This window comes from Sparus aurata, chromosome 14 (assembly GCF_900880675.1).
Source record: "Sparus aurata chromosome 14, fSpaAur1.1, whole genome shotgun sequence".
In the NCBI taxonomy this organism is placed as follows: domain Eukaryota; kingdom Metazoa; phylum Chordata; class Actinopteri; order Spariformes; family Sparidae; genus Sparus; species Sparus aurata.
This window is the reverse complement of record NC_044200.1, coordinates 19,879,643-19,903,943: the sequence shown is the minus strand read 5'-3', so window position 1 is coordinate 19,903,943 and position 24,301 is coordinate 19,879,643. Positions and strand designations below refer to the sequence as shown.

The window sequence follows — 24,301 nt, the reverse complement described above, 5'->3', positions numbered from 1 at the left end:
CGTGGTGCTTTTAATAATTGCGCCTCTTTCTCTCAGTCCCACTCTTTGTCAGCTTCTCCTTGGATTTATAAAATTCTTTAAAAGAAACTCTAAATCAGGGGTTCTCTGACTTATTACTCAGAGGTCTGCATCTGATTTTTATTTAAGGTCTCGAGTCCGAAATGATTGGGGATAACAAATTAACATTTAATCAATAAATTAACGCCACATCTCTCACATCTCAGATCTTAAGTAGGTAATTATTAAAAAATGATCATAGATAAGTTACAAACAAAAGGAGACAAAGTTTATGGGGAAACTGAATGTGTAAGAGCCTATAGATTAAAATAAATGAATGTAAATGGTGTCACTGTCAAGCTAACTGTGTGTTTATCAAGGAGGACGTGGAACTACTTCAGTCATTAACAAAGCTTGTGTTAGTGTTCGGAAATAGACCAATTAAAAGCACTGTTTTTTAATTCCCACACAATCGCTGAGACAATCCAAATCTTTAGATTAATCACACAAATTATCCTGAGGTCAAGTTTAACTGAAAAAGCACTTAAATGGCAGCTTTCTATAAGCAGTCAGTACAATTTGTAGTAAATGTAAACAGAGTAGGGAACGAATCTGCGTGAGAAATCGATTAACAGACTGTATTTGCTTCCCTACAACAGAGGTAACATTGTGGGAGTGAGTTTAATTAAGAATCAGCACAGCTCCGAGTGTCTTCATTTAAAATCAGATGCAATGCAGCCAGAGGCCTTAAGAGCTTTAAACAGTCCATTAGTTTAACATCTACTACAACTTCTTTACGGAGCCTGGCTGGTGTGTGAAAGATTCCCCACAACCAAATCAGGGAATTTGTGTTCTCGTGGCTTTCAAGAGAGCGTTCGATACCCCTAATTAATGACAGGTTTATGATTAATTCAGTGGCACTAATAATTACTTAATGATCAACCTGGCTTTCAGTGATGAGATAAGAAATGCAAATGTATCCAACACACTGGTATCAGCATCAGTTCAAACTGAATCTGAGGCTCGTGGACCCAAACTCGTGATTTGTGAGCTGTGACAGGCTTAATCAATTTGACTCAATTACTATCTTGCCTGAAGAGGTAATGTTGTGCATTGCTATTCCTTTTATGGCTGCATTTTCTTTTTTCTTTTCCTTTTATAGGTTCAGGCTTTATGTTTTCTTTGTCTTGAATATACTGTAATTGATGCACGATGCGCATTGTAATCATTGTGAGACATGCAACATATAGCGTTGAGATACACGCCACAGGCAATAACAAGTCTAGAGAATAACATCAACTGAGCAATAGGCTTGTCAAATTGTGAAACCAAGGCTGATTTAAAGTGAAGTGCCTTTGATTACACTGTTGTGATGAAAAGCCTCTAAACTGATTATTTACTAAATGAGCCTCCACTTGTCCATTCTTTATGCAACTACTGTTTGCTGGTTCCTACAGTACGAGTTGTTCATTCTGTACGGCACATAAGCTTTTAGAGAATTCAGGATTTTCATGTGAATGTATGAAGATGTACCTGGATTTGTTCAAACGGGACTTCAAAGCTAAAGGACTCGTTGTAGTAAGGGTTGAGGGTGTTCTTCTTGATTGTCGTCTTCTTCTTCTTCAGCCTCTTGCCGTTTTGCATCAGGTGGATCTTCACGTATGGATCTGCAGAAGAAAAGTAACATTACAGTCTTTAATTTGAAGACACTCATCTTTTCTACATTTTCTTGCCCTTAAAGGTCCCATATTGTAGAAAGTTTGGCAGAATTGGTTTGAAGTCGTGATTCTGGCCACTTGATTCATGGAAGTCAGATGTTCAATTCTTTTGTTCTCCACCACCAACTTCTACGATGGGGTGCCCAAACTTTTTCCCTTGGACATCCCAAACTGAAACTTAACGAGGGGCGACGGGGTTACATCTGAAAACAACACTGATGAGAACTTCAGCCAAAACAGTTAAGTTGCAGATTGTTAAACAACAAAGCGATGAGCTGAAGGACTCTAAAAACCTGGTTAGAGATGAAAGAAACTGCAAAGTCAGGTGGAAATTCTCATCACAAGTGAAATATTATCCATTGTTAACATGAAAATGCTCTTTTTGACAGCTTTACCATTGATATATATCAACACAGATACCTCCAAAACAAGCAATAGGCTTGTTAAAAAAAAAACATGGCTCAGGGAGTCTTGCGTATTTACATGACTCAGTTCACCTTCCCCATTCAAGAGCCTCATTTTCATCCGTCCGAAAGCAATCTGAAGTGGTGCCCAAGTGGTCTGCTGCGTCCGTCTGCAGCCACTCTCTGGTAATCAGGTAGAGTGCGTTCCTGAAAATGGCAAACCACCCATCGCTTTCGTTTATGACGTGACACTACTCCTCCTGATTTGTTTACAATCTTCAAACTGTCATTAAAACCAAATGGGAGACGAGGAGAGTGAGCGTCTCGGTTTGGGCTCAGAGGAATAACTGATGAGAGGGCAGGCAGCAGTCTCCTTTTTTCCTAAATTGTTGAATAAATACCGTGTTTTTGGCTTTAATTGAGCCATTAAAGAGACCAGGTGAAGCTGCTTGATTTGAACGTTCAGAGAGATCCAACAGAGTCCAGAAGAAGGCTTTAATAAGTTACACGGTGATTTTCAGAGGCACAGACAGGGAACTGAAAATAAATGAGTATTCGTTCATTACAGTGATTAAAAGATGTATCCCTTCTATTCATTAAAAATTTCCGCATGAAATACAATCTACTGCTGCATCAAGAGCATTATGGTGCATTGTTGAATAGTTGACAATCCTGCCGTAAGTTGATGTCACAACTCCTGAACTTCACTATCTGTTGCTGATGGCAGTCGACTTTAATGAAGTACAAAATGAAATGATGTGATTTCTGCATCTGTGGCCTGAATTGATCCGATCGATTTCTTGGCCATGTATCCAGCGTTTCACGTTTTGAATACTCTTTTTACACGGGACAAAAAAACCTACCGACACGTGCCAACATCTGCCATTTGTCTTCAATGTGAATGTGAACAATTTCCATTCTTCCCTGCGCCAAATGACTCTGCAGAGGTCACAGGTATTTAACAACAACAGCTCCAATGGGCTGTGATGAAAAACACAACACCTGGCTGAACACGCTGATCTCCTCTTTTATTTCAGACGCTTTCAGGATGCTGGCTTGTTCATAGTTTCCATCCGACTTCATTCGAGCAGGCGCTGAGTTTGAAAAAGAGACTGAAGTAAAACTCTACTAACAAACCAGTTGTTTAGCGGCCTCCACGTCTGATCTGTACTGCACATGTGCAACTCTCAACAGAGATGAGACAGAAGCGAGATAACTCACTCCTCAGCAACTTCATATAAATTAAAAGAACACATAAAGCACAGGCAACGGATTTCAGTATAAAAAATGTTGTTGAAGATTCTGTTTCCTCAATGATCTCGAGCCACATTCATGAAAACTACACAAGTCATTAGAGAAAAATTTATGAAAGCAACTTTGTGTCATTCATCATTTAAGGCAACACGCTGCTTGAGAAAGACCCAAACGAATGATAATCTCAGAGATGCTAATGAGGGAGTGCCCCGTAGCGACTGAACCTCAGAGCGATGCATGGGAACGAACAACAAGTCTGACTTTGAAACTGAGCTCATAATTAGTTGTTGAAACGCTGCATGCGCTGATAATCTGGATCTGTGTGTGCTGCTCCGAATAATATCTCTGCTTTTAAGCTGGAACATTGTGGGATTTCTAGCAATAGCAAACACTGAACAAGCTTAGCTCCCTTAATCTTTTATCCAATTTGGGGGAATAAGGACCTGATTGCAGACTCGTCCAGTGCCGCCGACATGAATATAGAGAGGAAACCACACAAACAGAGTAAGAGGGGGGGAAAAGCAGGGGGAATAAATATATGACAGAGATGTGAGCGAAAAGGTAACAGGCTCCTAATGGAGTGGGTGTCCATTATTGCTCTCCTGCTGAGAAGAGCTGGAGTGCTGGGATGGAAAAAAACAGTGAGGGAGGGTTGAATGTGTGTGTGTGTGTGTGTGTGTGTGTGTGTGTGTGTGTTGTCACTTTGAGTAGGAAGAGTGCATCCAACAGAGTCTAAATGAGGAACTTCTCCAGCCTCATCTGTGTTCCAAACAGCAGTACGAGCCTTTTATGCATCAGATTTATCCATCGAAAATTCAAAATGTGCACCACTAACATGGATGTTTAGGAATTTTATCACGTAAACTTAAAATCCTACACATCTCAGTGTTATTCTGTGGATTTTTTCTGCACTGAATTCCCACAAATCAGTTGCCGGGGATGTCACATTCACCCCGCCTGGATTATCTGAATGAGTGAAGTTTCTGTAGGTTGTCTTTGTCTGATCAGCCACGGGTGGTTGTCACTGCTCATAGAATCTCCTCGGTTCCTTTTTTTCCTTTTTTCAAACTAATCTCGCGTAGGCAGACCTCTGTCTCAACAAGTTCACAGATCTAAAGACAGTAAAGCACAAAAGCTTGAGGAATGACAAAGCGCAGACAGCGTCTACAGAAAGGATCAGTGAGGTTTGTGCTCAAAGAGAAGTTTAAAGAACCATTTCGAAATTGGAATAGCACTTTGTAGTGACACCATGTCCCATTTTGTTTACAAATGGCATTAAAGAACAAATGAGAGTACACTAATCCAAAGCCCCCACAGTTTATGTTGCTTTGCCTGCCAAGCTTTCTGTTCTTGCACGTCGTACGTGCAGTTTACAATGATAACAGTGCCAAACTGACACTTGAAGTCTCAGTGAGGTTTGAAACACAGCCCAGCTGCCAAGAAATAATGTTGAAGATTAATGTTCCTGCAATGACACGTTCACATTTGTACATGTTGTAGGCTACGTATCTTATTGACATTTCCACAAAACCTGTAATGTCACATTCACATTACGGGGTTATGACCTAACTTCCATGTTTGGAGGCGGAGAGGATGGTGGTGGAGTTAAAGACGACAAGGCACATTTGTCAGCGTGAGAGACTGACATTTTAACTTTTGTTAGCATTATAACACATTTGTGGCGACAAAAAAACAATATTTTTGAGGGGAAGTTCATCTCCAGCTGTGTTTGTGGCGAGAAAAATGGGTCATTTCCCCCCCTAAATGTTCCTGTGCCTAAATCTAACCAGACCAGACGCACAGCGTAAGTCACAAGATAAGACTGAAATCTAAACCTAAAGAAAAGTGAAAACTTTCAACAAATCTAGTTCTGCAGAAATGTACTTTGCCAACAAATTTCCTGGCGACTGGGCTGTGAAACAATGGGTCATTGATTCTAGACAGGCAGACTAAAGCAGGATGCTAATTGCTTGCCAATGAAAACTGTTTTTGTAGATATCACCTATGGAGAGTGAAAGAAACCGAGGTAAACAAGAGCGAACGGACGGGCATCCACTAAATAGAGAGCGCTCCGGTGCCTGTTTCCCTGCTGATATGTTTCCTCTCATCACCAGGACTTCAGACGGTGTAAATCCAACTTTCTTTCTATTTGATCAGTAAGCAAAAAAAAAACACCCTGACTTCTTATTTTATGTTTTACACGGCCTTCTCAAAGCACTGAGATTGTGATTTCTTGGTCAAATTGTGACTCTGACAGTTGTTTTTTGCTTTGGACAGTAGCCACGTTGTGAACGCTAAAATTGCCTGTTTCTGCTTCAAACTTTTGCTTTATTTTGGGGTTTTGAAAAAGACAGTTTTCCAGACTTTAATGCTTACCCTGCCTAGTTATTATGCTAAAATATAATAGGAAAATCACTGTTCTGTGGAGGGGTGTGGCCAGCTGACAACTGTAATGATATCTGTCATAGCTGCTGACATACTGCTACAACAGGTCGTGTTTCCTCTCCCATCGGCAACTGTGCCTGAATAAACACAACAGCTGAATAGGATTATGCCAGATAACCATTCTCAGGGTGAAAAAAAGAAAACACACCTGCGGCGCCAGATCAGTGCTATCCAGACGCCTCTTATCTTTCTGGTCAGCAGATGAGAGTTTGGCATTATTGAGTTTTGGGAGGCTCGTCGTACCTCATATCCGGTCCATTTTACCGTCTTATCCCGGACGACTGTAATCTCTCCCATTTCATGGATGAATGCCAGCGCTCCTGATGCGGGAGCACTTCCCTCACATATGTGTACAGCACAGAGGCTTGCCCTCGCTATCTTCAGGGTTACTCATCTGACTCCTGGATCTTGGCCATAGTTTTATGAGGCGATGCGCGATCAGTGGTCCATATATTTCAAAAGGCTCGAAGCAGACTTCTGGGTAGGTGATGAGCTCGGAGGCAAATCAGCTGCAGAGTTCAGCAGAGCTTCTAAAGCTGTCTAATTTAAAAGTGGTTACTTACAGTTTGTGTTTCAATCTGGGAATAATTGCCAGCTGTGGCTCACTCGATAGAAAGGGTATTGCCTCTCACAGTGGAGGCTTCAACACGACGTTATGTGCAGATGCACAACACAAAGAAAATAGTTTCTTCCCTCTGCTAATATTTCCATGTTCATCAAGTGAGGCTGCTGCTGGCGATGGCAGAGTTGTGCCAAATATAGCCTGGTTGTCATCTCGGCTTTCCTCCCATCATTTTGGATTTGCCATGGTGGGTGCATCCAGGGGTGACTGTCGGTTTAGTTTTACACACTCAACTCGCTGGTGAATGACACACATGCAGCCAGAGCTCACGCATGTACAGTGAAGCTCCTCTCTGAGGCGCAGAGACTGACCTCCTTCAAAACATCAGAGGGGGGTCTTGGACATATGGTACTGGTTATATATCTGCAACTTCTTTGGGATTTCTATAAATTAAAGCAAAATTCTGACAGAAACACTCACAAAATAAATGTTGCACTGGCCTAATCTCTTTCAAATTGCTTCCTTCTCTCAGAGCCTGTTCATCATCTTAATGATCGCTCTGGCCTGTCGCTTTACTGACTGGGAGAAACCTCTCAGTTCGACCAGCCACAGCAACAAAACAAATAAACCTTTCAGCCGATAGGCTTGATGGTGAGCTGAAGCACCAGGTCGCGGCAGTGCGGCTTCATTACCGCCGACACGGCGCCTGTGTGCTTTGATAACCTCCCTCACTGTGAGCCATTACCTCGTATGCGTTGCCTCACAGCCCTCTGGGAAGGTACAAAGAGGATGGGACAAACACTTTTGCTGCCACTACCTTTATAAACTCGCTTTTCTTCATTTGGAGTCGCTTCCAGGCACTTAGCCTTTGTGTCCGACACACTTCTGACTCTGAATCAGCTTTAAATCCTGCACCAAGCCGGAGACACATTATAGTAACTTGACATATTGTAAAATGCACATTTTAAACACCATACATCTGCCGGAGGTTGAGAGAGTGGTCCACGACTTTACCTGCTGGTGCAATTACCAGCTTTTATAACTCTCTTCTACTTGTGAGGCTGTAAAATGTGCTTCCCACTGGAGTTACAGGGGTCTTCGAAATCTGATTGCCTACAGCTCACCATAATGAATATGTATGGTAACTATACAGTGCTGTGGAGTCGGCTAAAGCGGAGAGAGGAGTCACTGCAAGGAGGATTATTTTGAGACGACAGCTAAAGAGCATGGTGCTCGGTGCATCACCGCAGTTAAGTAACAACGATCCTGAGAAGCACCGACAGTCGATTGTACCTTTTAAGATATTATTTTTTTAAAATCTGTTTTCTAAGAGACGCAGCACGGAGGTAGATTTGTGGGGATGTTTCATGAGGAGCCAATCAAAAGAATTATTTCTGATTATACATTGGTTAATGATAATACCCACATCTTCCTCTGCGAGCCATAATTAGGCATGGTAAACAGGATGACAATAGAGGAGAAGGCTGATCCCAGGCCATCAATTACTTGTCCTCCTTCTTAAGCTCTGGCTGAGCCGCCCTGTGGATGGAGGCTAATTATTGTTATTACAGACCTGCCCATTATTTCATCCATCTGCTACACTTTTAAGCCCATTCCCAGAACAGAAAAGCAGTCGCAACTCAACAAAAATCAAAAGTCCAACTGCAATTTAGAGTATATTCTGGTTGTGTGTAATTAGAAAACATGCACTGTGCTATTACTGCATGCTATTAATTCACCCTGGAACCCACAGACCAGTGCACACGAATGAAACATGTCCCAATTAAATGTGACATACAGTATGTGGTGTCAAACTGTCTGGCTTCCCTGCTATTTCCTGTCTCTGTCCGAGAGAAGCCTGGCCTTCAAAGTGAGCACATTCACACTCTTTCCAGACTGGCTAGACGACTCAAAACGTGAACAATCCCACGATGCAAATGGGAACAGGTGAGAGCTAATGCCGGTAGCATAAAATGGCAGCGGGGGAGGTGTGTGTTTTTTTTCTTTCTGGCAAATGGCTGCTTGTGCTGGTTTGATGGATGAAAGGGAGCTCTGAGCTTTTAATGTGCGCCGTGTTACTGTACTGCAGGATGTTTAGGCTTATATGGAGAGACCGGGCTGTCAGGCAGAAAGCAAGTGGACCCAGGTGTATGGTAATTGTTAGAGAGAGAGTCAAGGAGAGGCGGGAGGCGAGTGCACAGTGGGGAATTTGAAATGAACCACTGAAGGAGTCAAAGGAGCGGTAGGAAGGAGGGAGAGGTGGCAGCTTATTGTGTGATTCTGCATTTGTGTTTGCACGGACACCTCGACCTCACTGTCTAAATGGTGAATCTTTGTGCTTTTCATACAGCGCCGTGCAGTGAATATCTGCTACATGTGTGAGATATAAATGAGTAAAACAAACTGCTTGGAGGCATCAACTTGTGTCACCTGTCTGCAACACAATCATGAAAATGTAGCATGTTTTAGCTCATTTGTGGCTCTTTTACGCACAAACAAACAGTGCATAGCAGTCGCACACATCCAGGAACTGTTCAGGGCAGGTGCTGGACCAATAGAGGATGAAAATACAAAAGACACTTTGAAAAAAAAACAGGGAAATCCTATTTTTAATCTAGGGGTGCCTCACTTAGATCTCACCACATCTAATTTCTGATGTTGTTCTCGTGTACTATGTGTATGTTATATGGATTATATGTTTGCCTGATATGTAACTACATGCAATAGAAGAAGAAGAATACAATATACAACATTGTGAAACTGGTGCTCTGCATTTAGAGAGCAGTGGGCAACCTTACCTAGTGCTTTGATCACAAGAGGAAACTCACACAAGCAAACAAAGGACCTGTCTTGGCTGGGATTCGAACCCAGGATGTTCTCACAGTGCAGTTGATGCATGGTGATGTTTGGATGTTTTTTTATATGTTCTTTGAATCGTCATGTGAGAAGAGCATTTGTATTTAGAAATGGAGTCTCTGTATGTCAACTAAGTCTGAAGTCTGAAGCAGAGCATTCACACAAGATATCACCTGGAGAAAATACTTCTGGAGCAAACATTACTTTCAGCGGTCTTGTTTTCCAAAATCTAGTCCAAGATGAACCGTAGTTTGAATGCCTTCGTGTCTTTGTATCACAATGCAGAGTGATTAAGGTGTGTTTGGATTTAAAGCTGTAATGTGCACACAGCTGGCTCTGCTATGCACCTTTGCCCACATTGCTGACTTGCCCCCACAGGATGTAATAAAGAGTTTCACAAAATGAGATTCCCTCTTTTTGTGCTTCACAGCCCCGACATTAAACTTTTATGAGGCAAACTCAGAAATGTGTCCCTTAATGAAACATCCGACCCTCTTTGATTCATGGAAACAGACGGACTGAATATGTTTCATTTGTTCGACTTGTTCAGTCTTTTCTCCAGCAGAGCGTGTGCTTTTAACACGACGTTTTGTCTGAACAATGGAGTTTCTTCGCAGTCTTCACAGAACTTTGAAGGTTTTTTTGGGGGGGAGTAAAAAACTCAACTGAAGTCCTGTTTTTTTGGACAAATCTAATGGTGACGAGTGATGGCTTTGGGTGGTTGTTAGCGTTGCAGGAGAGGCAAAGTGTGTGCTGCAGTGCATGTGTAATTACAGACAAAAGGGCCTGTCAGAGGGAGAGTCAGCGGGCGCACACACGACCACACACGCACGCTGTTACAATTCTCCTCACCTGACAAGCCTCCCACGTCCATTTTCTTCAGGTTTTTGGCCTCCAGGACGACCACGGTCAGCTTGCCGGCGGTGGGCACGTATCGCAGGGAGAAGCAGATATCGCCCAGCTTCTCTTGCTGTTGGGAGACATTACATAGGTGAGAACAGTTTTAACCGCTAAATCCACATTTGCCGCGTGACGTGCTCGCAACAGATGCTCGCTGAGAGGCAAAAATAGCTCGTAGATTCCCCTTCAAAGCACATCAGAAATTGTTCAGTCAACCCAACCTGAAGCTCAGTTTTGCCTTTTTTAACATTTCAGACGTGTTGACACAAACAGAGAGGATGATGAAAGCTGCAAATACCAACGTGTCTTTATGCAAAGTGAGAGTTTAATGGTGTTAAAGGTTAAAGTGCAGCTCACTGACACTGGGGTTATAGAGTGTTTATAGTAATTAGGCTGAATATATGCATGAAAATCTACATAAGTCTTTCATGTAATTGCTTTTGGTGCTTTGAAAAGAACATGAAACAAGTCAAAAACTCCCTTACATCAATGATATCTGAGTTTTTGATCGTTCAGACAGGATCTCATTGGGGAAATCACTTACAACACGTTACCCTTACTGATATTGATCTTTTGTCTTACTCACCAGGAACATTACAATAACATCTCTCCTGCTACTGCATTAAAATAAGTAACAAATACGGAACCGTGTTCGACATAAGCAGCTTTAACTAGAAGTATTTATTAGATTATATGCACCCACAGACATTTCCTGATTTATCATATATTGAGAGCGCTCTGCTGATCTGTTCGCAGGACAAGCTGTTAACAAGGTTAGTCATCATGTGAGCCACCTGTCTGCTGTATTATTGGATTAATGTAAAAATCTTTTTTAAATACTCGAGTACAGAAAAAACCAAAACAAACACACACACTGATCTCACTACTACTATTTTTTCAAAGTGAGAAACTCAGCAGCAGGGGGTTTAAATCTGTGAAATAATTCATGCTCACGATTTTGTTGAATAAGTTAAATCAATTCAATTCCAGCAAGCGTTTTGTTATCAGAGGGTCGCTGGTTCGATTCCCCTGCTCTGCATGTTGAAGTGTCCTTGGGCGAGATACTGAATCCCAAACTGCTCCTGATGTGCTGGTTGGTTTGAATTTGGTTTATTATACAGCTGTCTACTTTATATAGATCTACTCTGTGGCCAAAGAGTGTAAAATCAAAAAGAATTAACGATAAAGATCTGAGTATGTCAGGTAGAAAATGGGATTTGATTTACATTAAAGAAACAAAAAAACAACAATCGAAACCTGTCAGAACAGCGTGACAAATGAACTGCTTCATTTCACTGAGTCACATTTAATCAATCGATTCGGTCTCTTGTTTTGTTATGAATGCTCCCTGATATCAGCTCCCAATTTTATTCTTTCTCTGTGTCACTCGTCACTTTGGTGGAAAAGTACCGACTGCAATCACTTCGCCGGTTCACACGAATCACAACACAAACCTCATTATCATACACGGAGCGGAGAGCGATTCATTTTCTCGCCGTTTTCGTTATCAACGCGAGGAAGGGGGAAGCAGACGCAGCCAATAACTCTCCCTCAGGTCACATCTGCTTTTACGTGTGGCCGTTTTGAGCGTGGATTACAAATCGGAGGCAGACGGGACCTGAATATCGACCTTTGTTTTATTTCAGGAGTCTTTCATCAACTCCCAATCAAGGCCTATTTCCCTGTGTAGTGTGCTGGAGAGGGCTGCAGCAGCGTGAAGGACCAACACACATTTTATGTATCAACCTCTATCCTGAGTGTTTGCACTGTACGTCGACGACAAGGGGCTTGGTTTTAATCAACACAAATGCACACTCCCCTGGACGCCAGCGAGAGAAGGACCGGCGGTTAATTACACCTGTCAAGCGCGGCGATCGGGCTCCCGTAATATCTTTTCTATGAACTGTAAAAGGCCAACAGCTGCCTTTTTAACTCAAAGGGCATTTTCCAAACTTGTTCCTTCATATCTGACCTTAAGAGTAAAGAGGAGTGTGTTACCTGTGAACTGTTAAGTCTCTAGTTTTATTCGTTCTGTCCCATTTTCACAGAACTTGAACTCAAACTGAAGGAGCAGCTTGTCTGTGCTGAGTTCTTACAGAGCGTCGTTTGCTTTATATATATTCAATTTAAAAGTTGCATATGTCAGCCAGAGAGAGATTTCTTCTCCTCAGATACTTTTATAGAGGTAAGAGAGTCCAGTACCTTAAAATTAAAATGGAATATACTGAAGTGTCTGACAAATTTATACAATTTCCTGTAGCACAAATATGTATTTTCAGGTTGGCTTTGGAGATTGTCACTTGATTGACGTCCTCACAGAAAAGGTTCAACAACAAATTATTTTCTTGTTATTCTCAGTTCATGTTGGGGACATTTTCAATACATTCTGAGGTTACAATTGTGGCAATTGTGGGGTAATTTCAAAGAAATCTGAAATATGTTCTTTTGTAACTACCACCCACTGACCATAAAATTCGCATACCTGTAAAAAATGTGGTGTTATTGAAAATTATAACGTTTCTCTGCTGAAAACATCTGAAGCATTCTCCTGGCACAGCCTGTGGCTTAACGCTTTCACAAACTGTAAGAGTAAAAAGGTTCTTTTTCTTTTGGTTTAAGGGCATAAATATGTGCCGTAGCTATTTCTTATTTCCTTTTGGTAAAAGACAAACACGTTTATTTTCCAAAATGTCAAAAGACCTGTTAAAAATGTAATCAAGGATTTTTCTTCACTTTGGCAGGTTTAATTTGCAGCTACTATGGCAGACACATTATCTATAAAGTTTTCTGACAAACTGACAAATGAATCATTCTATTGTCACTTCTATGCATTTCAAATTACAGCTCAGTGACACACTGTGATTAGAGCATTCACATTACACAGGTAATAATAAAACATTTCAATACTTTTCATCAGAAGGTGGAAAGTAGAAAGTTCCGTGGTCCGTGTCCGCAACTGGACCTCCACGACGCCTCGCTCCGGTGTTTCAAGCCTTGCGTAAAATTGTCATGTGCTGCTGTGCGACCAAACGCTAAGGAAGTACAGTGATGCCCTTCAACTGGAACAACACCAGCAGCCATTCGACAGTGTTATAATTAACCTTTAAATGAAACCGCCGTAATCTTAAAAATGAGGTTTCCCTCGCAACATGTGCTATATGCCATGACATTTACCATGAAAATTGAATCTCCTGAACTGTTGCCTGGAAAGTCACACTTCTATTAATTGAAGGGGAAGTGTGGACATCTGATTAAGTGACATTTCCAGGGGAGATGGATTACTTCAGCCACGACAACACATTTGTGGTTCGAGCACAAATGGCTTGCTGAACACAGCAAAAATAATCACTGCGATATCACTTATGCAAGCACCAATGAAAAAATGCTCTTATTGAAACAGCGGTGAACAGATCTGAGCCCCGACACAGAGACGGGCGTCACAAAATGATTTCAAACCGACTCGTTTCCCATTTTCTCAGGAGTGATTGAACTTTTGTGCCTGCCTACACAGGTTTTTAATCAGTCGTACCTCCTCTTTCTCGGCGCTCTGCAGATCCCGCCACTCCTCCGTTATGTGGCTGAAGTCCACCTTGTTCATGGGCACCTTGATGTCGCCGATGGCATCGTGTTTGGAGAAGCGGTCAAAGTCGTACACGGTCATGACCAGCGTCTTTCCACCGAGCTCTACGTAGGGGACCTGAGCGGGATGACAACAGTAACAGGTCAAAAAGGGCTCAAGAGGTTTACTGTCTAATTAAAGGGGTATTTACATACACAGCCCTTTCTTTTACATGGGACGGCTCATCCATTATGACCCATTAAGCCAAATTACACAAGTTTATAAGGACAGACATAGGACTTAAGTATCCTCAGAATCCGTCAGGGATGCCCAAACTCTTTCCCTTCGAGAGCCAAATATGAAACTAAATATTTAACCACAGGCCAAAAGCAAACAACAACTGAATTGTTTTGTTAAGATGCAAAACGGTATAAAGATCCCAGGTTCCCTTAATTCCTGCACAAAGCTTCCCTCTACTGGTCAAGCTGATGATTCCGAAAAATGAATAATGCTGATCCTACATATTTAATTTGTATGTATTTATTGCAATTTAATCTGATTTACTAGTTTGCTGTATCATGTCCAGTGTCTTTGTTTTGAAGCCAGGGTCTGTAGTCGTATATTAAAAGGTAATTCAAAGTTGTTGTCGTTGTGTATATTCAAAATAAAGATTCATGCATTCTAAATTGATATTGTCAGTCCTGGACTTCCAAAGAAGGTTTGTGGTGTTACGGAAGTTAATCAAATGTCAAGAAAAGTAAGATATATGTTGTTTTTAGTGTTGGCTGATTGCGATGCTGTGGGTGATTCTGTTTCCAAATCAATCACTACTCTTCCAGGCAGTGTTGTCAGGCCCACAAGCTAGGATAGGTAAAAGACAGGTGAGACAGGTGAGAAAGGGAGGGTGAGGGGGTGTTTCAACTTTGGGAAGAAACTTATTTTATGGAAAAGTCTTGTTATAAATATAAGAAAGATAAGTCGCTCTCCTTTGTCCTTGACATATCTCCCAAACATCATCTTGGCAGTGTTTATAATCACCTGTCTTGTTTTTTAGACGGACTTGGAATGAAGTAGGACAAAAAAACACCCCAAAATCAACCTTGTATTGAGATGGATTTCACATCACATTATGCTTAACTTTCCCCACACACCTGCGCTCGTCACTGTCGTATGAATAACACAACTTTCCCCACTGCTGAGCAACAGCCATGCATCCATAATGGCCGAGGCAAGGCCAGAGTGTAGCGGTGCATCTGCCTGTGTTAATCCCAATCACGCTGAGCCTCGGTGTGTTTGTGTGTGCGCGAGTGTAACTGTTTGTGTGAGAGAGATTCTGTCAGGAGCTTGTTAATGTGCCAGCTGGTTGCTGTCTCCACACCTTCCTAGCATTCACAGCTGCATGCAAATCAGATTGTCAGTGGAACCAAAAGATCTCAGGCTACAAAAAAAAAAAAGGGATTAAAAATTGGGAAATGTTGTTGAGCAATGTCTGGACTCGATGTACCTTGAAGGTGAACTGCTCATTGAAGGTAGGATTGAGGGTCTTCCTGTGGACTTTGGTCTCAAACTTCTTCTTCTTGTCAGGCAGCAGGTAGACCTTTACGTATGGGTCGGATGTGCCACCCATGTCCATAGCGGGCAGCTCTGCGGCCTGGATGATCCCCACCATGAGCTGAAAGAGGAAGACCAAGGATAATAATTGAGAAAGGGCATGTCAGACTGTCAACTAAATCAAATGATCATAATTGGACCTTCGTCCCACCAACATCCTTACAGAGAAACCATATCTGGCTTAAAGAAAAGTCAAGAAATAGTTCTTCATAATTGCTCTCCCTCCTCGAGGAACAATGGATTTTTTAGTCACGTCTCCCTCTTTTTATAACACTAGCAATCATTCCTTCATTATGCCAGCTTAAAGATGATTCAGTGTCATTTTTCTGGGATATGGCAGCACCATTAGAAGGTTACATCAGCAGAGCCTTGAAGCGGCTGAAGAGAACGTAAAGGTCAGGACGTGTCAGAGCAGGAATGAGAAGACTGTTTCTCTTCACATAAGGCCAATAATTGATAACCACAATTGGGGGCCTGGGAGGCTGATTGACCTGCCAGTCAGAGCCTCAACTCGAAGGCCTCTCAGGAGGCCCGGCTAGTCAGTCAATCAACTTCCTATCAGGCAGCCATCAAGCAGCAATCTGGAGGCTGACCAGGGCACTCAGCCACGGAGCTCTGCAGCTGTCAGGAGCGGCATCAGTTTACTGATTGGTGCTACCAGTGACACAGTGGTAAATAAAAAAGGCGGAAACAATGACCCCCAGTTGGTGATCACGAGGGACATAATCACCAGTATGAAGGAAGATCGGTTTACATTTTCAGTCAAACTACCGTAGATTTATACATGTTTTTTTCTTTCTTTCTTTTCTCTCGTAAGATAAAAGGTGTGATTTTTAAGATACTTGAGAAATTGCCAGAAGCAGAGCTGCCCTGAAGACTGGAATTCTAATTTAGGTCGAGGCAGAGGACCGCAGTTTGGACGAGTGGCATTCAGAGAAACGAGGTAAATACAGTAAAGTAAAAATCAATGTGCCTCAATTAGTTGAAGTAGGCTTGTTTCAAAGTTCAGTCATGACTTTGGAAACGATGGCAGAGAAGGAAGTCATCCGTAGCACTTTGAGGACTTCTCATCTCTTTTCTTCTCTTGGCTTAAAAGGTTTTTTTGCGCTTGGAAAATAGGTCTAAAAAACACAAATTAACATCACAAATCTCCTGATGAAGATCGTGTGACAAGTCTGAAAGCTTAAAGTGGACACTGAATTTAAAACTAAATCTGAGCAGTCTGTTTATACACGGCCACAGGGTTCAATAGTTACCTTCTGCCACTAGTTAGCTGCAAGTAAATCCATGTAGCTTTCAAGTTAAATTAGCATATTAGATTTGAAGCCTTGGATTTGGCGTTTTGGCCGTCATCATCTTGATTTTTGATGCCAGAAGTGACCATACATGTGCGGAGCTGCGGTGGCAACTTGTAACACACAAGGTAGCTGCACCATCTATTCATGTATTTTACTCTAAATGGCACAATAACTTACTTAATAGGCAACATGATGTAATGAAGAAGACTTGAAACTAGAGATTGAGTCCAAAAACTAATCAGGAAACTCTTAACCGAGATTATATATCAAGTGAGGAGTAGGGTCATTTTCTCATAAGCTTACATACAATGGGACTCTCAGATCAGTGTAGTCGCCCCCTGCTGGCCTGTAGAAAGAATGCTGGTTTACAACAAGTTTCTAGTTTCCACAATTACTTTATTTTTTAATCCCTAATTGGATTCATCTGATGCTTCACCTTTTAAAATTGTTTGTGTGTTTGCTCCCACACATTCATGTTTAATAACGATTCATTTTATGTCTTCAGAGCAGCTTTTTCCATGACAAATATTAACGTAATGAAAACTCAAACGAGCAAAATGTACCTTACATGAGTTTGCTTATAGAATGTCATATTTTGGTTGCAATGACGCACCCAGCCCGATTTGTCTAGTCTATGATATCTGTATTGGATGGTGGTGAGATTCCAGTGAGGAAAGGTTGTCATGAAATGGATTAACTTTATGTAAATGTACCACACACACACACACACACACACACGTGTACTGTTTGCACGAACATCTCACATGACGACAGTGAACACAAGACAAAGCGGTCATGGAAAGTATGGAGTGTCCTCGGTTATTTATCTGCTCCCCAGGTTATGCACAACATTTTCTTGACATTACCTTGAAAAACAAGTCCCAAAACACTGAAATGAGATTCTGTCACGATTTCAATGGAGCACTTTGACATAAGTATAACTTCTGTAATTGCACATCTGCGAGTATCACTCACGGCAAAATAGTTACATATTTCAGACGGCAAATAAAAGGCGTTCAATTACTCCAGCTGTCATTTACCTGAACCTAAATGTAACCATGTTTTGCACTTAAGTGCTGTAAAGTGACACTTCGAATTCGAGTGGAGCCATTCATCCCTGCATGCTGTCCTTCTGATTTCCACCCATCCATCAGCACAGTCGGTGGCAGACACAGCGTGTCAAACCATCTTTCAGTGGAAGAGGCACCGGTGCTTTCAAAGAGGGACAAGAGCAGGAAGTGGTTGGAAATGTTGATGTGCGTTTGCTGCTTCAGCTTATTGTATTTTAACTCAAGCTGACACACACAGCGACACAACACCAACTTAAGACAGTGTTTTCCCTGAACTCATTAGGGACACCTTTGTGGGGACACAGTATTTTCCCGTTAGTCTCTGAATACGAACGTCCTGAACTTTTCTGAAATAAAGTTATTCATCTTAATTAACCCAAAATTGGCTTAAGTGAGAGAAGTGACTGCTGGGAAAACCCCTTCAAATTACAATGACTGGTAATTTTCCAGCCGCTAAAATCTCATTTAAACTGCTTTATTTTGTATCTGCGCTGTGAATAACTTACTTGTAACAACCAGAGCTGCAAATAACGCTTATTGACATATTGTGCCAGATTATATCTGGTTCTTTGATTTACAAAAAAAGTAAAATGTTCAACACTGTGTGCAGAAAACCTTCAAGGTAGAAGTTCACTAAAACTCCCACAAAGCAATTTGGAAAGAAGCATCCAATCAAAGAGATTCATACTGTGTTCAAGTCGAAGTTGGAGGTCGTAATTTTCCTGAAGTTTCTGATTCCTCAGTAACTACGTCGAGATGATGAAGCCAGGTGGCCTTGACAGGAAGCTGAATTATTGTGACATTATCCAGGAGAGTCATGTGTCTATATGTCAAAGAGAAGATGGTTGTCAAACACCAAGGCTTAGGGTTAGAATTTCAGGGTGAATACAGATGTTGGTATTTGACAACCTGTGAATGAGACTAGAAAATCAACTGTTTTTCTCTAGAATTACCTTCCCTACCTATAATCAGTAAAGACGATATTGTTAAAATGGGAATACAAACTGAGAAAAAGCCCTCAAGAGCCAGCATCTTCTCTCTTTAATCCACCATTTCAGCACTAATTCTAACTATTTTGTTTTAACAACAGACTATTGACTATCCCACCTATTGTGTTTGCACATCTGTGTGGGTGTTTCTGTTTAACTAAGGCCTCAGGCCCTGTCACAGCAGAGGGCCGCTGGTATTAACCCCTCTGTGTTTGTCTGTTACTCTTCAGCCCAGTGAGCAGCACGCTGACCAGAATGGGTGCAGGATGGTGATTCAGCCCTTGGCAGCTTTATCTTGGAGAGCTTTGTCCCGATGCATCATGGCTCTGCTGTGATCAAACACACACATGCACACTTCCAAAGAAGACCAGTAGTCCCTCTCCTGGCTAGTATTTACCAGCGCGGCTTTGTGTGTGTTATTTTAGAATGAACTCTCGAGGGGGGAACTCTGAAAATAAATTATAGAAAAGAAAAATAATCTGAATGTTTTGAAATTCATCCCTTCTCAACAGCCAGTTTAAAATTCACATATTCTGACCGGACACAATAGGCCGTCTCTTGACCTGCAAAAAAAAAAGAGAAGAGCAATGAAAATGGTAATGATGTTGAAAGTAGGAATGACATTATAATTCCCCTTCCTGCTGCGCTGAGAGGGCTCTCTGTGCTTCATTTGCTGTGTATCTGCCTGATGTAGCCGCGTGGTCGCTCCCCGAGTGATCCGGATCTTTTACAAAACCTTTTCGTCTCATTAGTGTATAAACGTGGAACCATCAACACCGGGGGCAGCAGCCATTTGTGGTGGTTAACATGCAGAAACAAAGCTGAGACTCGTTGCCACAAGGACATGACATTAATCTGCACGTCTTCCCCCACTCAGCCTGATCTTCTTGCCTCAGTCTCTGTACAGACACTAACCAGTGTTTCTACTTCGTTTTGACAGGGTGGATCATTTATAGATGGTGAGAAGGTATCTTTTTCTATTCATAGGTTCACAAACATTGTTTCACCTCTACTTAACCAGACCATTTGAGATTTATAAACTTCTTGAGTACCGAGGACGCTCCCCCCTTCAGCTCTGACAGATCATATCTGAAGTTCCAGCCTGATTCATGTCAAATTCAGAAGTCGAATACTGAATATCATTATTATTTCCTAACCCTATCGCCAGACAGGTTGAAATGCTCCCGGTCAATATTTCATTTAGTTCTACATCTCTGCACTCCCAGCTGCAGAAAAGATAAGGCCTGCTGAAGGTTAGGCAAAGTTTGTACTATACGGTAAATAAACTCATCATCATCATGAAAGAGGAATTCTGGTATTACTTATTTCTAAGCTTCGCTCAAGGAGAAATCTCTGGAGAGGTGAGTTGTTGCAGGAAAATGGTGGTGGAAACGTGAGTCAGTTTTTTTTAGACGAGCTGCCAGCAGGAACGTAAAGGATTTGCCGTAAAGGATTATGTCGCAGCCACTGCAGCTGTGTCCCGGCTGCCGTCTGAGGCGATGATCAATATTCAATTGTGACCAGTTAATAACTTATTTTATTACATTTACGTTAAGTTTAAGCGACCTCATTTCTTGCAGCCACTGGCCAGGTGTGGAGAGTGGAGAAAGTTAGCTGGACTTGTAAAGATAAGAAGGGTTTGTACTTCACTCTTAAGCTCCCTTTTTCATTCTTTGCACAACTGCACAATTACAATTTTCAGCCCTCTCTCTCTAACCGCGAGCTTGTTGCCCTGAATTTTAGTTTATCCTCCTGAAAATATATCAACGCTCCTACCTTTAGACATGGTTGAAAAACATTTTGAGTATTTCTTATCAAGCGTACTCCAGCCTTAAATCGTCCAATATGAACGTGATCTTTGAGCAAATTTGGCAGACACTGAAAAACCCCATCTTCATACTTCAACGGTGATCAGAACCCATCTCTTTCTGCAAATTACCTGAAGACTACACAATCATTGTTCTCCATAATATCCTCTCTTTAGAGCTGCCTCCTATTCAGTGATAATTGAAATTTCACACGCAGCCGTCTCCTTCTTAAAGGAACCTACAGCCGAGCCATGAAAACCAATCACCTGTGCCATTTCTTCTCGAGTAGTTCTATGGTGCTCACGTTGATTACATGGGCCTCAAAGCCTGAGGATTTTAAAAAGAAAACATTTCCTGAAGGCTACTGTGCCTCTGGACTGAGTCCGTCACCGAGCTGAAAGTGGGTCAGATGAGCGGCTGCCTCTCTGGTTTTTAGGTTCCGTCTGCTGAGCTTCTTTAACTTCAGAGGCAGCCGGAGTGGCGATGAGCCGAGCCCAGCTTCTCTGAGGTCACTGTCACAAAGTGTGAAAACTGTCATCCATTCATTACACTTTAGCTCCACAGCGAAGCTTATTACCATTGTAATCAAGAACCTCATAGAGGGACCTGTCACTGCCTCCCACTACATGACAGATCAACCCTGGGAAGTGTAATATGCTCCACATAATACCACCTTTCATGAAAAGACTCAATACTTTGTCGTTTTTCTCTGAAAGAGTTCAGGGTCTGGTCGACTGAACACTAATGATGTTGAATTTTACTAGCGTCATTATTGACTCTTTAATTTGTACACTGATTATTACACACGCTAAAATGAGTGAAGGTGGACATAATCTCCATTAGGACATTGTTGTTCTGATTAAAGTTTTCGGTAACACTTGCATGCACATTATGTGGGCTTTCATTGTGAATTATAATGCAGTCATAGTGTGTCATGACATCAACATATAGTTCAGAGGTCACTAACAGCCAGATTGTGTTCTGGATCTTTACCCAGAGGTTGTCCAATCTAGACCAGGAGCTATAATCCAAAAATTATTGAGTATTATTGAAATTTGATTAAGCGTTTCTATATTAACTGGTGCAGCTTTTCCAGCCTTCACGGTACTGGTTTAGTGATTCACAGACCAGATTCATGTGTTGTTAATCGTTGTAAAAGTCAGTGAGAAGAAACAAGAGGTACATCCACATGGTGTGCTCTAAAAAAAAGGAAAGTGGACGATGAAAACAGAGCTTTTAATCACAAATGGGCTCTTACATCTTTGTTCAAAAACGGCAATGTGAAGCACAAGTCTATGAGCAAACACACAATAAGGGCACTGAAAATATAGACAGCGAGCACCTAGACATGTGTATGAGGATGAACATGAGACCAATCCAATCCATATCAAAACCCCTGGATAAAGTGGGAGATTGGGACAAAAGAGGGAAAGAAAGTTCTTAAGATGTGTTGAGAATGTTCAGAATAAAGTTGTTTGAGATGTTGTGAAATAGAGTTCAAATAAAAGAAGAAAGACAGAAACTCAAGGTACACTTTTTATTTAGTCAATCTAAAAATCACGATCTTTATTCATGAGACACTTGAGGACATTTTCTCTACCTGGATCTCTTTGTACTGTGATCGAATAGCTTATAAATGCATTGTAACTCACTGCGATGATACAGATTTGATCTTCGTAGAAAGTGTAAAGTTTCTTGTGTTGATAGGGAGACGTACCTGTGCCTGTGGATGACTCAGTGTGTACAGGAGCAGTAAGTGTTACTGTCTAATCTCAGGCTGTCAGTTCTGTTTATAATGGGGAGTTAGCTAGCCCAGTGAGGGACAGCGGCGTGTTCACGCACCGCATCTATTATCTGTCACACAACATCTGGCGCCAGGAAGCTGATGCGCTTCCTCATTCTGCTTTTTAAAACTCAGTCGCTGGAAAAAATAAGGCAGATGGATATCTGCAGGGGCCGTTTTCAATCAAGTAGAAAGAAAGAAACAAATTCAGAGGCGAAGAAAATCCCAATAGTGTACTGCATCTTTTACAAGGCTCAGTGGTGAATGCACAAACTCGACCGCCATGATATCCCAGTGAGATTGCTCTCAAGCTTCAGTGGTGAGACTGTGTTTACAGTGTTGGTAATGCAACCCAAAGGGAGAATGTTGTGCAGAACCTGGGTGGGTCCTGTTAAATCTCTGGAGAGATGAAAAGTTGGACCACCTGAGAAGTCGGGTGCGACCATACTTACGAAGGAGAACCTTTCGAAACAACGACACAACGACACAGAGAGATTCGGAGAACAGATCCTTACCGTATTCTCTGTGAAATTGTAATCCAGGGAGTATTGTAATTTGCCAAGTTTCTGGTCCTCCTTGGGCTCGGCCTCTTTCTCCGTTTCAGTCAGCCCTGTCTCTGCATCCTCCTCATCCTTCAAGGCCTGAAGGAGACACCCACCAAGAGTCAGTGTCGCCTGTTTGTCGCTGGTGCTAGCACCCAGCCAGCCGGTCCCTGCCCGGGTCCTGCCAGCGGACCTACTCCTGTAAAAGCTGCCACTTGTTTTATGGTGTGTAAGGGGGGAAACGGGGGGAAGCAAGCACTAAAACACCATAGCAGTTAACATCAGGACATGCTCTGTGATGCACTAAAGCCCCGGGCCTGGTCCCCTGATGATGCTTCCCTATCAATCTCTGGGTGTTTCTGTCTAAAGGGAGGAAAGATCAAATGATGGCGCCAGAGATGAGAGCAATGGGCAGGCATTAGAAGGAGAAGAAAAAGAAGAAGAAGAAGAAGAAGGGAGAGAGAGCGATAAACAGAATGGACAGAGAGAAGGAGAGAGAGAGAGAGAGAGAGAGAGAGAGAGAGATGCTTCTGGAAAAGATCACAGTAAGACAATTCCGTTGATGTTATTTCAGGCAGATCAAGTCTCTGGCAAAAACACGTATCAACTGGGAAGTGTCTGAAGTGGCACAGAGTGAGAAGTGAAGTTGCCTTTTCGCTAGCCTGGCACTGAGGTAGGGGGGAGCAGGTGGTGGCATTGGTGAGGGGTGGGGGGAGGAGGGGTGGAGGAGTTTGTTATAAGACCAACATGCGATTGAAGAGGCAAAGACTAGTTCTCAAGGTCATTCATTCAGCGTCAAACGTTGCCTTCCAAGAAGTCTCTTTCGTTAGGCATGCAGAGCATTCTCTGTCGTACAAACTGGTGCTCTTGTGTGATTCCCCATTCCCATGTCTGGTTACACCCTCAGACATACAGTCGCATTGCCATCATAACCCCTAAAGCTTTCATGTTATCCCCTATGCCGATGGTAGCTAGAAGCATCATGCCAGCAGTGGGTGGGTAGGTGTTGGTAACAGGGGGGTTGTAATGTACATCGGGGGGCCTTGCTCCTATTAGTCTGTCAAGTTGCTCATGTGAAAGCAAAAGGCTGAACAACACTGATTGGTTTTAAATTTGTCCGCTGAGCCACTTTGGTCTCCGCCTTTTGGGAGCAAATCCAAATTGAGTGGTCTTTCTTTGACACATAAAAGAGGGAGAAGTGGAACAGGTCAAATTATTGAGGAAATTTAATCCCCTAATTTTATCAAACCTGTTTTTTTTGTTTTCTTTATAAGGTTAATCCCACTTTTATGCATCTTATGCTCCACGAGAGGCTGGATATATTTCAAGTAGGTTGACAGCTGTGAATGCAAATGCCACTGAACGTCAAAAGCTTCCTTTTCATCAGCCGTTTCAAAAGAACATTGACTTGTAGAGCCTCTCAATCATTCTACGTGTGCTCGCCGCCACTCGTTTGAAATGTAAATGAAAGATTCAAAAGGCAGGAGACTTTAGCTTGGCACGAA

General features: G+C 42.1%; 1 protein-coding gene across 6 annotated transcripts in view; it reads right to left on the bottom strand.

Moving 5' to 3' along the window:
• Window positions 1–24,301, bottom strand: part of syt1a (synaptotagmin Ia) — a 185,565-nt gene that overhangs the window by 5,382 nt on the left and 155,882 nt on the right. For 5 of the 6 annotated variants that reach the window (XM_030440196.1, XM_030440197.1, XM_030440193.1 and 2 more), the window contains 5 exons: window positions 22,770–22,895; window positions 15,200–15,367; window positions 13,666–13,833; window positions 10,089–10,206; window positions 1,531–1,664 (listed from right to left, as the gene is read on the bottom strand). In XM_030440196.1, the coding sequence (XP_030296056.1) occupies window positions 1,531–1,664; window positions 10,089–10,206; window positions 13,666–13,833; window positions 15,200–15,367; window positions 22,770–22,895 (714 nt within the window). The remainder of the gene's footprint in view (window positions 1–1,530; window positions 1,665–10,088; window positions 10,207–13,665; window positions 13,834–15,199; window positions 15,368–22,769; window positions 22,896–24,301) is intronic. The other variant, XM_030440199.1, reaches the window with a different exon arrangement.